General features: G+C 51.6%; 7 protein-coding genes across 7 annotated transcripts; 4 read left to right on the top strand and 3 right to left on the bottom strand.

The window, feature by feature from the left end:
* Window positions 1-433: 433 nt before the first annotated feature.
* On the top strand, window positions 434-2,480 carry NECHADRAFT_100870 (uncharacterized protein; the record flags this gene model as incomplete). Its single annotated transcript, XM_003045081.1, has 2 exons — window positions 434-714; window positions 774-2,480. The coding sequence occupies 2 exons, from the start codon at window positions 434-436 to the stop codon at window positions 2,215-2,217; spliced, it is 1,725 nt and encodes a 574-aa protein (XP_003045127.1). The 3' UTR covers window positions 2,218-2,480.
* Window positions 2,481-2,677: 197 nt separating this feature from the next.
* On the bottom strand, window positions 2,678-3,481 carry NECHADRAFT_70163 (uncharacterized protein). Its single transcript, XM_003044665.1, is given in 2 exon segments — window positions 2,678-2,879; window positions 2,892-3,481. The coding sequence occupies 2 exon segments, from the start codon at window positions 3,437-3,439 to the stop codon at window positions 2,711-2,713; spliced, it is 717 nt and encodes a 238-aa protein (XP_003044711.1). The 5' UTR covers window positions 3,440-3,481; the 3' UTR covers window positions 2,678-2,710.
* A 1,520-nt stretch (window positions 3,482-5,001) lies between these two features.
* On the top strand, window positions 5,002-8,750 carry NECHADRAFT_43774 (uncharacterized protein; the record flags this gene model as incomplete). Its single annotated transcript, XM_003045080.1, has 3 exons — window positions 5,002-5,078; window positions 5,136-8,087; window positions 8,141-8,750. 3 exons carry the CDS (start codon window positions 5,002-5,004, stop codon window positions 8,748-8,750), a joined length of 3,639 nt encoding a protein of 1,212 aa, XP_003045126.1.
* Window positions 8,751-9,531: 781 nt separating this feature from the next.
* NECHADRAFT_100868 (uncharacterized protein) lies at window positions 9,532-12,093 on the top strand (the record flags this gene model as incomplete). Its single annotated transcript, XM_003045079.1, has 7 exons — window positions 9,532-9,702; window positions 9,753-9,869; window positions 9,924-10,763; window positions 10,991-11,054; window positions 11,194-11,235; window positions 11,298-11,347; window positions 11,402-12,093. 7 exons carry the CDS (start codon window positions 9,532-9,534, stop codon window positions 11,861-11,863), a joined length of 1,746 nt encoding a protein of 581 aa, XP_003045125.1. The 3' UTR covers window positions 11,864-12,093.
* A 575-nt stretch (window positions 12,094-12,668) lies between these two features.
* Window positions 12,669-13,401, bottom strand: NECHADRAFT_18469 (uncharacterized protein; the record flags this gene model as incomplete). The annotated part of the gene is made up of 3 exons (XM_003044664.1): window positions 12,669-12,735; window positions 12,788-13,136; window positions 13,191-13,401. Coding segments are annotated over 3 exons (627 nt in total), but the record flags the coding sequence as incomplete, so codon positions are not given.
* Window positions 13,402-14,104: 703 nt separating this feature from the next.
* NECHADRAFT_61902 (uncharacterized protein) lies at window positions 14,105-15,146 on the top strand. The gene is made up of 3 exons (XM_003045078.1): window positions 14,105-14,332; window positions 14,401-14,471; window positions 14,532-15,146. The coding sequence occupies exons 1-3, from the start codon at window positions 14,200-14,202 to the stop codon at window positions 15,111-15,113; spliced, it is 786 nt and encodes a 261-aa protein (XP_003045124.1). The 5' UTR covers window positions 14,105-14,199; the 3' UTR covers window positions 15,114-15,146.
* NECHADRAFT_70152 (uncharacterized protein) lies at window positions 15,131-16,146 on the bottom strand. The gene is made up of 2 exons (XM_003044663.1): window positions 16,100-16,146; window positions 15,131-16,040 (listed from the first exon to the last, which is right to left on the bottom strand). Exons 1-2 carry the CDS (start codon window positions 16,100-16,102, stop codon window positions 15,315-15,317), a joined length of 729 nt encoding a protein of 242 aa, XP_003044709.1. The 5' UTR covers window positions 16,103-16,146; the 3' UTR covers window positions 15,131-15,314.
* Between the last annotated feature and the right edge of the window lie 522 nt (window positions 16,147-16,668).

Genomic DNA, 16,668 nt, shown 5'->3' with positions numbered 1-16,668 from the left:
GGCGTGTTCCAGGCAACCTTTTAAAACAAACCTGCCCCCCTCGCCTCATTGTTTCGTTTACTACACGCCACAAATGATGCTCGCTTAGGCTTCCAGTATTTGCCATAAGCGCGAGCTTGCATTTATAATATGCCAAGAATATCGCCGCCCGGATCTCAAGGCATCCATTTTTGAACCTCAGCTACGGTAACATGATACAGGCATTTTTTTTCGCTGCCTACTCGTCTTGTGGATCCTCAACGCGTAAATCGTAACCACGCAATCCATTTCTAATCTTAAACATTGGCAGGCCATCACCAGCCTCCTGCGATGAGGTATGTGATAAAAGAGAGGCTCTTCAGGTTGTAGGGAAGATGCGAGGCCATAGTGTTGGCAAAATCAATCACTACTTTCTAAGCTCGACATCACCCCTGAGGAAACTGCCAACATCATCATGAGCCGCAGCAGTCAGCGAGAACTGATGTCTTCTGGAAGTCAAAACACTCATCAAGAACCCGAGATGCCTCAAGATGTGCCCGAGGTTCAACCTCCCCCCGACAAACCCAAGGCTGGTCGTGGATGGCGTTTCTGGGCTGTCTTCATTTCACTTTCTATTTCAGCATTTCTGAGCGCTCTCGAGGGCGCTGTTGTCTCGACAGCTTTACCTTCCATCTCGCGCGCTGTGAATGCAGGAGAAGACTACATTTGGATGGTCAATGTATTTTTTCTCACCAGGTAAGAACTCTTCTGGGCGAACTGGCCACTTCCCCTGAATCTAAGCTCACACATATTAGTGCGGCCGTGCAGCCCCTTTACAGCCAACTGGCCGATATCTGGGGTCGACGATGGCCCATGATCACAGCCCTAGGAATCTTCGCCCTGGGCAGTGGTATCTGCGGAGGAGCAACCTCAGCAAGCATGCTGATTGGCGGTCGAACCATCCAGGGGCTTGGGGCCGCGGGCATCAACGTCCTGGTCGAGATCATCATCTGCGACCTTCTTCCACTGCGAGAACGCGGACAGTTCATGGGGTTGATGTTTTTCTTCATCGTCCTTGGATCTGTGGCTGGTCCTTTCCTAGGTGGCATCTTGGTCGATCGAGCATCGTGGAGATGGGTCTTTTACATCAACCTCCCATTCTGCGGGCTCTGCTTGATGCTGTTGTTCCTGTTCCTCAACGTGCAACGACCGAAAAATAACGAGTCCACCAAAGAAAGTCTCAAAAAGATTGATTTCATCGGACTTTTCATCCTCTGCGGGTCAATCTCCTCGTTACTCTACGCCTTGACGTATGGAGGAACGCGATACGAGTGGTCAGCTCCCGCCATCATCGTCAGCTTCATCATCGGGATAATCGGCATCGTCGCCTTCTTCTTCTACCAAGTCTCGCCTCTCTGCAAGCATCCCGCTATGCCCAAAGCCCTGTTCGGAAATAGAACCTCGGTGGCAGCCTTCCTAGCGACATTTATGCAACTCATGCTCTCGTATGCTCCTCTCTATTTCCTTCCTGTCTACTTTCAGGCGGTGAAGCGTTCAACCCCTTCCCGCTCTGGAGTACAGATCATCCCGTTCTCTGTCACCTTTTGCGTCAGCGGCTTGATTGGTGGAATCGTGGTCAGCAAGCTTGGTCGCTTCAAGGCCGTTCACATCGCCAGCTTTGCCCTTCAGATAATCTCTGTTGGAACATTCACCCTCCTCGATCGCAACTCAAGCATGGCGGTTTGGGTCATTCTTCAACTTATCTTCGGATGGTCAATCGGCATGCCAAACCCTTCCCTCTTGACAGCCATTCAGGCCGACATTCCCGACAGCCTCAATGCCGCCAGCACAGGCGCCTTTGCCTTTGTTAGAAGCGTTGCCACCATCTTTGCCGTGAGCGTACCTGCTGCTGTTTTTGGAAACCGCTTCGATCAACTCCTTGCAACCACCGAGGCGGTAAACGACCCCGAGCTTCAAGCAGGGCTGGAGCGAGGTCAAGCATACGAGAAAGCATCGAAAGCCTTTATCAACTCTTTCCCAAGAGAGATTCAAGATGCCATTATTACTCTGTACGAGGAAAGCTTGAAGAGGGTCTGGTACGTCTCACTAGCCTTTGCTGGCGCTGGCTTTCTGTTTGTTCTGTTGGAGAAGAACTTGGTCACGCGAGAGGATAAGGACACCTCCGAGTTCGAACTTCTAGATAACCCAAATACTGCCGACGGAAACGGAGCCAAGGACACTCTCACCAAGACCGTCTAGAGCTTAACAGACAACTACCGCAGTTGGTCAATCAGGGATTGGCAAACAAACAAGACGACCTTGGACAAGAGCACAAGTCAAAGACATCATTCCATTTACCTTCGGGAAAAAGAAACAATTACCAGCTGGTTCTGGTGTACAATGCTTCATTTTATTACCGCTCTGTTATTATTCACATGCGTTAAGGATAGCCTTCCTGCTATTGTACTTTTACTTATAGACGGTCATAGGTAGACCTTGGAAAACTTCGATTCTTAGTCCAATTCGGCTTCACCATGCTATAATAGTGAATAATGTGTTTCGTACCATCTTGTTGGATGGTTTCTGAGATAATTCCAAAGCCCGCGCTCATTAGAACTTGTGCCTTCATAGAGGTACAGTTTAGTGCCACTGAAGAAGCACTTGTATAATAACATCATTATGCGCGAAAGTCCTGTTTGAAGTAGTCAAGTCTGTGTTTGGCAAAGTGAAAAGTTGCAAAAATGCTGCGAGATTACAAAACCCAAGGAATGAACCGCGCCGTTCTTTGATGCCATTGCTCCCATTCTTGGCCAAACGTGGCCTGAAGCATCCTTTCTTCCTCTTTCACCCTTGTCCAGATGCCAAACATAATCACTGACAGTCCAGCAGGAACTAACCCCCACATCAAACGACTCACGACACTATATCATGACCTTGGGATCCAGCAACTAAGGATACCATCTGTCCTCCCCAGCAACAACACGTTGCACACGGCTAGAACTGCGATTCCAGTGTAGCCCGGATGCTGCAGATAATGGTAGATTCCAGTTGTCTTTAGTTGATCCGGCTCGGTCAGGGCAAACGTGAAATTGTGACCCAGCGAAGCATAAGATGCGATGCGTAGAGGGATTCCAGCACAGAGGATGAGGGCCAGCGGTATCGAGGTTGCTTTTGACCACGTTATGAGATCCGTATCAAGTCCGTTGAAAATGTATGGGAGGATGGTCTCTGGTCGCGACTTGTGATACAATAATACCAAACTTGAGGTATGCAACCCCAACACAGCTAACGGGGCCAGGATGACCTTGGTGCTGTGCTTTTCTGTAAGACGCAGCCATCGCATCGAGTCGCCGGTTGAGGGTGCCGACTTTGTGACGGGTTTGGCCTGCAGGGGAGGAGAGAGGGCCATATAGGTTCCTGACAGAGAAAGGCACATGGTTGACGCCAGGGCGAATTGGGGGAGTGCAATTGGAAACGCCATATTCTCAAGCGTGTAGTTATCGCCTCTTGTAGTTGGTCCTTGTGGGCAAAAGTTGCATCGGGGAGGAGGAGGAACAGCCGGTCAGAGATGGAGTTGGGTTGTGGGTAGAGTTTGATTAGTGTCTCGATTCTTCACGTGACGTTGCAGTTCCCAGGGTTATCCCTCAATGTCTTGAATTCAGCTTGGCAAAGAAAGGCCAAGAGGCGGCAATAAAAAGTCCAGCTGGCACCTTGGTTTTGAAGGGCTGCATCTCAGACGTTGTCAAGAAGGCATAGTAAAAGTCTTGGCAAGTTGGTCAGATAGACATGGACATGCCCCTATGATCCCCTACACTGACCTAAGGTGCGATTTCCGTATTTGTGGAGCCTCTTTCCTACCTTATCAGGATACTTCTCTCGATTAGCTCACTATAATGATCTCACTGCTTAGCGCTGGAGATCTATTAAAGGTCTATTAAGCATCAAGTGGTAAGAGGTAGTGGGAGAAAAGCCGGTACTTGATTTATAGTGCTGAGAAAGTGGCTAAGAGTGTATCCTTTTTCTCGCCTCTTATGCTTGGTCATCATCCCTGTCGATGCCCGAATTGCACCTTGGGACAGCTGACTAGATAGGTGTCAATTCCACGGGTCAATTAACGTTAGTGCGTTACTGTACAAAGAACCTGGAATGCGCCAAGGCCGGAGGTCATGGGGCAATGGCCGCTGTGGCAACTTTCTTGAGAAGTTGATTGCGCGGACGGGGAGATCCAGGCTCTAAACAAGGAAAGAATCGAATGAGTCATGTTGTGAGATGCAGGGAACCTTTCAGACACACGTGTGCACTTTTTAGTGCGGCAACTTTTAAGCTGTTGCTAGTTGTCACTGATAACCAAGCGACATTAGCATGGGCCATTTTGTCTCACTTCTACCGAGAGACCTGGCCTCGAATAATGCTATATATTAAATACGGAGTAACTTGACCTGAGTTACCAGTAATGATCAAGTTATTAAAAGCCACCAGATCGGTCATGCAAGACTTGAATGCAAGCCCAGTTTCATCCATCACATGCTTTGGCTGCCTCCGTCCAACAAAGCCAAGGCTTTATCCACAACTTCAAAAACTCCCGAACCCAGCGGAGTGGTCCGAACCATCCATCGATTCCCTTTCCCCGTCACGCCCCTGGCGATCAGAAAGACCGTTTCCCGCCAATGACACATGGCGGTACCACCATGTACCAAAAACGAAACAGCAATCGCTCGTTAAAATACGCCATGCTGACGGGGGGACCTAGGCAAGCCCCGCCAAGGGTAGGCCGTGGGTGGCGACTGTTGCAGAATCGCCCGGTCTAGACCACGACGCGTCTCCAGAACAAAAGCAATCCCAGGGATCTCTCTTTTTTTTCCGTTGGGAGAGAGAGAGAGGGGGGCAAAATTGGAAATCCGATGCTGCATATCGTATGCTATTCTTGAGGGATTGAGAGCTTCTTTGTCCTGCCTCGAGGGCTGCTGTCGTAGCCGTCATCTCTACCTTGTCGTCTACCCATGTCACTCACAGCTTTGCGCTGCGAGGGTCTGAGTCGGTACAATGGCTGTGGTCGAGGGAGCAAGGGTCCCTAAGAGAACGCCCGTTTGCGAGGCCACTCGAGAGAGGGAGACCTTTAGGTGACACGGTCTTCTCCCCATTCACTTTCCTGCCTGCATGGCTAACCAAGCTTCTAGATACGACGACGCTTTATTCTCCAACGTCAAGTTCAACGACGATGGAGCTCCCATCCCGAGCTCTGAGCTCGTCACCTGCCCTGATGCTATCTTGACTGCTCTGGCTCGACTCGCCGCCAGCCAGACTGGCACGGCGCGGTCTCTTATCTCCCTGTTTGACCAGTCCTACCAATATATCGTTGCAGAAGCTACACCAACCATCTCTCTAATCCCCAGCTTATCCGAGAGTGCCCGCAATTATGAAACTCTCTGGTTATGCGGCACTGCAATCCCCCGTGTCCATGGTGTCTGCGAGCATACCCTCTGTGGCGACGAGTTCGGGTACTTCCTCGAGGGCAACACTGACGACGAGCTGCCCATCCTCGTGGTAGAGGACCTCGTCTCCGATCCACGCTTCGCCTCCAAGCCCTACTGCCAACCTGGCAGCCAAGCTAGGTTCTACGCCGCCGTGCCCATCCGCACAGATAGGGGTGTCAACATCGGCGTCCTCTGTGTCATGGACACGAGTCCTGGAGCTGCATGGAACGACCAACACTCACGGCTTCTTCAAGAACTGTCAAGGGCAGTCATGGGACACCTTGAAGCCACGAGTCTCCGAAAACCCCAGAGGCGGACCGAACGCATGAGCAGGGGCTTGCGAGATTTTGTCGAGAACAACTCGGCCTTTTCCGGGGAGCAGCCTGCAAGTACTCCGGACACGATCAAATCCCCTGGTCCCGTGGGGGAGCAACGGCCTATGGACTTGGGAAGTGCTGTGGAAGCAACAACTTTACAGGATACGCCTTCATCGAGTACTGAATTGCCCACGACTGTGACCAGTACATCACACACCACTAACCAGTCAGGTTCGAGGACGTCGCCAGTGAAGCAGGAGACGACACAGTACTCAAAACGATCTCTCAACACCACAAACGAGGTCTTTTCTAAAGCTGCAGACATCGTTCAGAGTGCCCTGGAGGCCGACGGATGCCTCTTCCTTAACGCTGACCTACTCGAGTTCTCGACCTCTCCTTCAGACCTAGCAGACGAGGATCTAGCAACTCGCCGACCGTCGACCTTTAGCTACAGCGGAAGCGAGAGCGCCCACACTGTCGTATCTTCCGAAGAACGCCCAATGTCTCCCTGTCAAATCCTCGGCACGTCGAACGTCAAGCCTCCAACACCAGACGACGCTGTCGAGGCCACACACGTACCGCTACCTCAAACTCTTCTCGCGCGCATGATTCAACGGTACCCAAAGGGTCATGTCTTTAACTTTGGAACCAACGGTGAGCTCCAACCAGATGATCTACCCGAAAACTCCAAGCAAGACTCCCCCCTCTCTCCATTCATCGGCCATGAGTCTGAGGCAGCTGTGATGCCCAAGTGGCAGCCCTTTGCAGCGAGCCAAGGGGAGAAACCACGATTACAGCCGAAAGAGGCCAGTGTTCTTCTCGAAACATTCCCAAACGCCCGTAGCGTCGCTTTCGTACCTATCTGGGACCCGCGAAAGGAGCGCTGGTCTGCCGGCGGCTTCCTCCACACGCTTGCGCCGAACCGTACCTTTACTCTCGGCCTCGACCTTACTTATCTCCGCGCCCTCGGCGTCTTGGCCGCATCCGAAGCATTTAGGATTGAAACCATGGCGTCGGACAAGGCCAAGTCTGATGCCCTGGGTTCACTCTCCCACGAGCTACGATCGCCTCTGCATGGCGCTGTCTTGAGCGTCGAGCTTTTGAACGACACTTGTCTTAGCATTCCGCAGCAAAACATAGTCCACACCATCGAGACTTGCTGCCGGACACTGTCCGACACTATCGACCACCTCCTCGAATACTCCAAAGTCAACAGCCTCGCCTCCCATGAAGACCCGCAGGGCACCAAGACCGAGGGACAGGGCCTTAACAGAGCTTCCTCATTCATGACCGCCATGAAGCCGCTCCGCAAGACAGTTCACCTAGACATCCTTGTCGAAGAGGTCATGGAGAGCGTATACGCGGGCTTCAACTTCCAGCACCTCTCCATCGCACAACTATCGAGACACCCCCCGAAGCGAGGCAGCCACCACGACATTGCTTCAATCCGCCGGCTCGATTCCATGCAGGCCATGGAAGAACTCGGCTCTTCAGCAACAACAGGGAATCCTCGAACGAGCTTTGGAGACGTCGCCGTGTTTCTGGCAGTCGATCCATCCTGCTCCTGGGCGTTCGACACGCATCCCGGCCCAATGCGTCGCATCGTCATGAACCTCTTTGGCAACTCGCTCAAGTACACCCACCGAGGCGTTATCAAAGTCTCACTCCAGCAAACAAGCATCCTGTCTCCCTCGAGCAAAGAGCGCTGGGTAACTCTCACGGTTGCCGACACAGGAGTGGGCATCGGGGAGGACTTTCTCCAGAACAGCATCTTCAAGCCGTTTGCGCAGGAAAACTACCTCTCGTCGGGCACGGGCGTCGGGTTGAGCTTTGTCAAGCAGATGACGACGCAGCTTGGCGGTCACATCTCTGTGAGCAGCCGGATAGGGGTTGGGACTACAGTGACCGTCTCGCTGCCCATGTCGCTGGAGGATTCTCGCCCTAGACCTGCCACTCCATCAGCAGAGGGCGGGGAGGAATTCAATAGTCAGCTGCGCAAACTTCGTGGTCTGCGCGTCAGAATGCTCGACTCTAGCAAACACGAGGTCACTGGGGATGGCTCCCCCTCAACCACGATGGAGACTCCAGATGTGCTGGTGCAAAACATATGTCGTGACTGGATGCACATGGAGGTAAACTCTGAGCTGGAGTCGAAGCAGTTGGTTCCAGATCTTATAATTTGGTCCGAGGATAGTCTTGAGCAACCAGTTTCTGCACAAGAGCTGCTGTCGGATGTCCCTGGCGTTGTTCTTTGCGCCAATGCTCAGACTGCGTATCAGTACGCCACAGGTACCAAGGCCACTCCCCGTCATGGGATATTTGAGTTCATCTCTCAACCGTAAGTTGCTCGTTGTACTTGTTTGTTTAGAATATCAACTAATATCTCTCTAGCCTTGGTCCCCGCAAGCTTGCAAGAGCCTTTTCTCTTGCCCTTCATCGATGGACAATCGCTCAAACAGGCGCAATGTCACCTACTACTACAACACAAACGACGACAGAACCCGAACTAAACAGGAGGGATAGTCTTCTAGCCCCTTTCGCTAGCCCCGGGACACCGTTCCCTCTCAGCTCCGAGGAGACGCCAAGTCCATCCCGGGATTACTTTACGGCGCCGGAATTCCTCCTTGTCGACGACAACGTCATCAATCTCAAAATTCTAACATCCTACATGAAGAAACTCAAGCAGCCTTATCAGACCGCGATAAACGGTCAAGAAGCCCTTTCGGCCTATGAAATGGATTCCGGACGCTACGTCTGCATTCTAATGGACATTTCAATGCCCATCATGGACGGCTTTGAAGCCACGCGGAGGATCAGAGCTTTCGAACAACGGCACGGTCTGAGACCTGCCCTTATACTGGCCCTAACAGGATTAGCTTCTGAAGAAGCACAACGGGAGGCGGTGGTGAGCGGTGTGGACTTGTTCCTGACGAAGCCGGTGAGACTCAAGGAACTTGGTCCGATATTGAGATCGAGAGGTGTGATAGCGGAAGAAAAATGAACCTGGTCCACCGTGATCTTTCTTTAACTTTGGCGTTTTGATCATGGACGCCTCGACTATGATGATATACGACGGAACGAGACTCATGGATAGTGTATAATAAATGAATCACATTCAACTGACGAAGCAAGGCTTGTTCTTGATCTCGACAGAATGTGTTGAAGAAAAAGTGCAATAAGATATCTCTTTCTAAGGACTCACATATCGCATTTAAAATAGCCATGAGAGGAAACTTGTCACACGCTCTCGAGTATATAAATACCATCTTAATACTCCATAACCCCATCATCACGATCCTGAAACTATTCAACGTACAGCCACGAACCATATTCACACTCACTTTTCCTCATTAACCATGATACAATCCAAACCACAAAAGCACCAGAAAGGCTAAGAGTTGGAGAATATTCAATCATCCTCCCATAAAACAACTCAATTGACTGAACCTGGTAAACACCTCAAACAGCGGCCCCATCGTTATCGAGCGTGTTTCCCGCGGCGAATCAAACACTTTACCGCGGTGAGTTAGTAATCGGCCCTACATCTAGACACCGCCAGCGTAAATACTTGACCCGTGGACTCCTCATCTTGAGGAACGCGACAATTCACGCATTCAATTATTCTTGTTCTTTATTTGTAGAACGTCAAGTTCCGAGCACGGAGGGCTTCTCTGTTCAAGCTGCGGCATATACAACCTCAACCCCCCTCCTTGGTCAACCCCACGTCCATAACAACCATCCTCCTCCTCCAACATACACAAACCTCAATCACGACTTCAATCATGGATCACTCACTCGAAAACTACAAATCTTACATCGGAAAGCCCATTTCTGAGCTCCCCACGCCATCCCTCGTCATCAATCTCCCCGTCCTCAAGCAAAATGTCGACACTCTACACCGCGACGTCGAGAAGCTCGGTATCGGCTTCAGACCTCATGTAAAAACGCTCAAGGTACGTTTCACAAGCAATTGATCGCTCCAGAAAGCTTACCGTTTCTGTAGTCCCTCGAGGTGACGAGGATGATGCTCGCGGGCGGCAAATACAGGGGTATCGTCGCCTCCACCATTCCCGAGATCAAGGGTGCCCTGCCCCTGGTGAAAGAGGGCATCCTGGACGAGGTAAGGATTCCCCGCAAAGTAGCAAGATTGAGGAGAAGCTGAGTGAGGACGCAGTGTCTGTACGGTCTTCCCGTCTACCCTAGCATTCTGCCAAGACTGGTTGAGCTCCGAAAATCGCTACGCATCCTCCTCATGGTGGACAATGAGCAGCAAATAGCGCTTCTTGAGCAGTCAGACTCGAGCAAGCAGCCCTGGGACATCTTTGTCAAGCTAGATGTCGGCTCGCACCGAGCGGGGGTGGAGACCAACAGCCAAGCCCTCAATAATCTGGTAGAGCGCGCTGAACAGTCATCGGCAGTTAGCATCTACGGATTTTACTGTCACGCCGGACACTCGTACGCGGGCAGGTCGCGAAACGAAGCTGAGGAGACCCTCAACGTTGAAGTATCCAGCGTGCTTTCAGCAGCCAAACTCCTCCCCTCAGACCGCAACATCGTCATCTCGGTGGGCAGCACACCAACAGCACACGTAGTGGAGAGCCTCAAAGCTTCAATGCCAGCCAACATCAAGCTCGAACTCCATGCAGGAAACTTCCCCAGCAACGACCTCCAGCAAGTATCAACGGGACTTGTAACCGAAGCCCAGCAAGCCGTCTCGGTGGCGGCCGAGGTGTGCAGCGTATACCCAGAGAGGAACGAGGCGCTCGTCAACGCGGGCGTGATTGCGCTGTCGCGCGAGGCGAGCGCCTTCACCGGATTCGGCCGCGTGGTGGGCAAGCAGGCGTGGGGCGTGGTGCGACTCTCGCAGGAACACGGCATCTTGGGCACCAGCGAGGACGGACGAAGGGTCGAGGACGACTTTGAGGTTGGGCAGCGGGTCGAATTGTGGTGCAATCACGCATGCATCACTGCGGCGGCGTTTTACGTGTATTATGTCGCTGATGAAGAAGGGATTGTTAGAGAGGCATGGATTCCTTGGAAGGGATGGTAAGAGATAGACACAGTCAATATGAGTCAGCACTCAATTGCTCAAAACCCGAGGTTAACAAAGACACAATTGGATTAAACCTCATCATGGCCATGGATTATCCAATTGCGTCTTTTAATTCGTCCCTTTTTCTTGTTCCTGGACTCCAATTGCGACTAAAAATCCTGCTTTGCCTATCTTCTCTTCCTCTCCAGACCAAGAGTGGGTCTCGAGCCGCATACGTCATCGCCTACCGCGGTAGCTTCAAAAGTGCGGGCGGTTCGTGATCAGCGTCACATGCGGCGCCATCTTCTCCTCCATCCATCCATCTTTCTTCCTCTCACCACTTTCTCGGCTTCATCTTCTGTCGGTCGAATCTGCTTCATTCCATAGTCTTTTGAGACAATACCACTCTCAGTAATCACCCTCAACACCTCTCCTCACATCACACAAGTCATCAGTAAGTTCCGACGTCATAGTTACATCCTCTCGGCCGAGAACAGTCACTAACTTCCCCTCCAGTGTCTTACGCCGACGTTGCTGCCAGCGGACCCAAGCAGTCCCCCCAGGACGTGAGTTTTACTTCAAAACCCTCAAATTTATAATCTCCAGCTAACCCCTCCAAGGCTGCTGCTCCTCAGCCTCCTGAGATCATCTCCACTGAGTCCGCCTCCACCGCTTCCCTCATCGACGTTGACCTGCCGTCTGTGCACACCGTCAACTCCGAGTTCCTCGACCAGCCCGTCAAGACCGAGACCCAAGCGGCTCGCATCGAGAGAGAAGAGGAGGCTCGTGAGGAGAAGCGAAAGCGTGACGCCGCTGCCGCCAAGGCCCGTAAAACCGACAACTGGCTGATCCAACAATTTTCTCGTCTTTCCGACGGCAGCGCTACTGGTCTTGTTATTGCCAACTTTGCTACCGTTGTCGGCCTGAGTGCGTACCTGGGCTACAAGGGTTGGGGTCTGTACGAGAAGGGCAAGCTCGACTGGAAGGCCGTCGGTATTGGTGCCGGTATCCTCGCCAGCGTGAGCGCGGCCGAGGGTGTTCTTGGACGGTATCTGTACAAGGGCAAGAAGGGTGGTTCCTAGAGGGGTCCCAATGAAAACGACATAATAAAGCGAAGCGAGGAGTATATGAACCTCCTAGGTAGCCAGGGGACAAGGCTACTGTGCCTGGTGACGCGCATCTATTTCCCTGCCGAGGGGTGGAGCGAGGATGCGTGAATGTCCCAGTTTCTTGTTGCATTGTTTGGCACTGTTTGATAGTCTCTTGATACCGGCTTATTACCCATCTCAATCAATACACGCACAGGCACAATAATTGTATCAACTACCACACGTGTGAAAACGAACCTCGACGAACTCCGACTTGTACCCAAACATTGTCACTTCGCCAATAGAGAATGTGAGATGTGATCACGTCTATTACATATTCATGGCGTTTCTGTTCCGTCCTCTTCATGATACAGCGTTGGTACAGAGATGAGCGTCTATCCGCCCATGCCAAGATCCCAGATATCTTACAAAACGTACATCGCCAACACCCCACTCCATAATCTTTTTTACACCCTTTTTTTTACTTCTTCTGCTCAGCCTTCTTTCGTGCAGCCTCTTGCTCGAGAATCTTAATCTCTGCATTCGCAGCAGTTGCGTCGTGGGATTGCAGAGGCTCCGACTCCAAAGTCCTCCTGGACACTTCAACCTTGGGCTCTTCTTGCTTCTTCTCCACCTCGGGTTTCTTTTCTACGGGAACAGTCTCAGGCTGGGCCTTTGGTGACTCCTTCTGAGCCTCTTGGGGAGGAGGGGTTTGTGTGGATTGGGCGATGGGCTCGGCAGAAGTCTTTTGGGCATCGGGGGCGGGCTGCTCGTCGCCAAAGTCGGGGGTAGGAGCACCGTCTTCGTCGTCGGCTAGCTCAGCGCCGTAAATCTCGGGGTACTTCTTGAAGCACTCTTGCATGCCCCTATCAAATCATTAGCATACCTCAAGGTATATCCAATTAGCACTTGACATACTGGAACTTGTCGATGCAGTCCATTCCCTTGGGCTCCTCAGTTGAGAAGACGAAGCAGCTAAAGGCAGTCTTGAACTCCTCGCCGCAAGGTCCGTGAGCCATTCCACCCAGGCAAGGGCAGTCCCAGTTGATCTCTCCAGTCTCGGGGTTAAAGGCGCCCTGCTGGCCGGCCTCCTCCTCCAATGCAGCGGGTGATCCATCGGCGGCTGCTGTGCTCTGGGCACCGGTCTCGGGCTCGGGGGCCTTGTCGGGGCTCTGCTTCTTAATATGTTTCCGCTTCTCCTCGAGAACGGAGTCGACTGTGGGAAGATCATCGTCGGAAAAGGCAGCGGGTGCGGCAATCTTTTGTGCTGGCGCAAGGTCAGTCGCATGCCCTTGTACCAAACCAAACCATTGATACTCACAAACAGCCTCCTCAGCAAAGACCGGGCTGGTGTTGTAGTAGTACACGGCCGCAGCAGCCAGACCCAATCGCGCAACAGAGCTCTTCCATGTCCGGGACTTGTCGGCAGGAGCAGCAGTCGAAGCGAATCGTCTCGGAGCGGCGCGGAGTGTGCTTGAGCGCAGACTAGCAATTACAGGCCTCGAGGCCGATCGCAAGGTTGTACGATACATGGTGATAATATGTCTATAGGATGTGAAGAAGAATAGAAAAGAAAGGCGCAAAGCTCGAAATTCAAGACACGGAGGTGGAATTGGTCAGCACCCGGTGGAGCAATTCGAATTGATGGATGATGCTTGGAAATGTTCGCCGAGATTCCGGCTGAGGGAAAAAAAAATGTTGCCGTGATTTAGCCGCCGAGATTCTCCGATAAGATGTGATATCACAACAGCTGTTGAAGGTGATCATGAGGTTGCTTGTGAATGAATTGCACCATAATTTAGAGATATACATTTACCAAATGCTTTCTATTTAATAATAATCACTTCTTAGTAGCTCTTTTACTTTCCAACACCAACAATTACACCATCCCTCCCCGCTTCACCCTAGCTCTGCCTTTCACCCGTCTAGATCTTATCAGCCATCAAATACTCCCCCACATCTAAGCTTGGATGGCGTCCACTCATTTCTGATCATTTCCTCATTGCAACGCCTCAAGACAAAATAAAGGGAGCTTTTGGGGTAACCCGTGGCTTGATTTTTCTTGGCTGGAACCAGGTCGTTTGTGCCATCAAAGCTTAATTAGCACAAAAGTCAAGTCAGCTGCCCGTTGAGAAGCCAAAGAACAAGCTTGTCGCACAGGAAACGAGGGGAAGGGCCCTTCTGTTTGTCTCGCATTCACCCATCTTCTCCCTCTCATCACATTCACCAGCAGACGCAAAAAGCAAATACAGTCACGTTTTAGTGCCGACGAGTCGCTCATCAACGGGCATCATCAGACCACCTCGCTCTCACACCTCACGCCTCACACCATGGCATCTCAGACGTTCGAATGGCGGCCTGCGAAGCTGCTGCAGGATTACAACAGTCCTCAAGACTTTGCTCTACTCATCTTGAACCAGCCTTTGAAGAATGGAGTTAACCTGCGCAAGCTCTGGAAGAACTGTACGTAGCTTTATTCATCGCTCATCATGCGCTGCGTGGCTCTCATGTACCGTGCTAAGTGAATACAGCTTCGGTGAGAGTGGCAGCCGATGGCGGAGCCAACCGACTTCACCAACTCTCGTCCTTCCACGGCAAATACGTATGTATACTATGAAATGTGTGGCCCTTGAGACCCGAGCGTGGTATTAACTCCTCCCAGTCCAACTTGCAGCTCATCATCGGCGACCTTGACTCTCTCACCCCAACAGTTCGCGATTTCTACTCCTCCCAACCATCGCCTGCAACCGTTATCCACGACGCAGACCAAGAGTCAACCGACTTTGCCAAGGCCATCAACTGGATTCGAAAAGAGTACCCCAGTGGAATCGATATCGTCGCTCTTGGGGGCATCGGCGGTCGCGTTGACCAGGGCCTCTCGCAGCTTCACCACCTCTACCTCTTCCAGACAGACCCCAACTACGCTTCTGGCAAAGTTTACCTCCTCTCAGGCTCTAGCCTCACCTTCCTACTCAAGCCAGGCACGCATCATATCCAAGTCCGAGAGGACGGCGAGGAGGACGCCTTTGGCAAATACGTAGGCATCATCCCCCTCAAGGGGCCCGCCACCATCACGACGCACGGCTTCGAGTGGGACGTGACCGACTGGCACACTGAGATTGGCGGACGCCTCAGCACGAGCAACCACATCCTGCCCGACGTGCAGATCGTGCAGGTCACGACGGACAGGGATGTACTCTTTACGGTGGCGCTCAAAGAGGGTGAGGGAGAAGATCACGACTAGTAATGAATGCAATGCATAAACTGAAAGCTCAAATATTCTTGGCCCGGATGCAGTACTTGATACGCTTCAAGGTGTGGTATGACATGACCAAAACAAACTCGCCCAAAAAAGAACTCCTGAGCGCCAACGCTGATGCCTTGATGCTGTACAATGCCCGTAGACATGGACTCTCTCAACCCATCCCAGCACCGCCTTCCGTCATCATCGCAAGAAATGAAGCACCAGCCAGCAGAATAGGAAGAAGATGACCACTCCAGCAAAGAAGATCCATTTATCCTCTCGCGCACGTCGCTCAACCATGCGAATGGTATCTCCACTAACACCCAGAGTGTTGGCCACATTGTAAAGTCGCTTCTGTGTGTTCTTCATCATCTCACGCTGCTGGCCAAGGTCACCAAGAACTGCCTGCCCACGGGCTATGTAGTCATCCAGCGCCTGATTCGTGTTTGCAAAAAAGTTTTGCTCTCGGAACGCATGCGCCTCTCGCATCTCGTCGGGGGAGCCAGTCGTCAAGGGGCCGCTAGGATGGGACGAGTGTCGAGGTTGAAAAGTAGATTGCGTTGCCGTAGTAGCATTCGCATAAGGATTTTCTGGTGTCGCATTGTACGGCCTTCGCCCAAGTAATTCTGTGCGATTGGCCTGATGCTGTGCGTCTTCGCGGACCTTCTTTAGCGAATCGACTTGCGATCGAAAGTCGGACAGGTCCTCGCGGAACCTCTTTACTCGCTCGAATGCCTCATCCTTCTTTTTCGGTACAATCTCCTGACGTGCGAGGCTTTGGTACTCGTCGAGGGTCTTGGTAAAGGAGGCGATCGAGGCAGACACGTTGCCGATCTCAGCTGGGGAAGCTTGGGGTTTGGTGTTGAGGTTGGAGAGCTCCGCGCGGAGAGACTTGCTCTGCCGCAAGGCAGAATTATACGAGATATTCTAGAAACGCATATTAGCAAGGCGATGCCCTCAACGGAGCCAAATGCTCTATTTCTTACCATGATGAAACTTGTGTCGACATGGACAGCTTGCAAGTACACGATAGCTGACGACAGGGGCCTTCATCATGATTTCCACGTCTTCACATGATAAGGCCAGATCTCGCGGAAGCGGAACAACGCACTTTCCGCCTGAGCTGTCAAGTCGCTTACCCTACACACTTGGACTTTTCATGATCGAGGCCATTTTATAGCATTTCTCTTGCTGCTACTTTTCTCTTTAATAAGTTTTGATCTCTCGTCTTGTTACTGTTTTGAGAAGGCTCATTTGATGGGGTAGATTAAGTTTTAGTAAACTTAACGGTGGGATATACTAGAATCCCATCTTAAGCTACTTTGTAATAGCCTATTAACATCCATCACCATGGAAGTAATTGCAAGAATAATACCTGTGTGTAGAATTCTTATCTTTTTTATGAGAATATGAATTTTACTGCATAAATGTGTAAGTACTCTTATCCTTCCAGCCTTGGCAGACAATCTGCCCAAGACCCAACATGTTTAATACTCTTGGCTAAGTCGAAGCTCCGCCAATTGCACCATCTGAAGCGCAGACCAGATGCTGGGAC

The sequence above is a fragment of the Fusarium vanettenii genome, assembly GCF_000151355.1.
Source record: "Fusarium vanettenii 77-13-4 chromosome 6 genomic scaffold NECHAsca_20_chr6_4_0, whole genome shotgun sequence".
NCBI lineage: Eukaryota > Fungi > Ascomycota > Sordariomycetes > Hypocreales > Nectriaceae > Fusarium > Fusarium vanettenii.
This window is presented reverse-complemented; position numbering and strand designations above follow the sequence as displayed.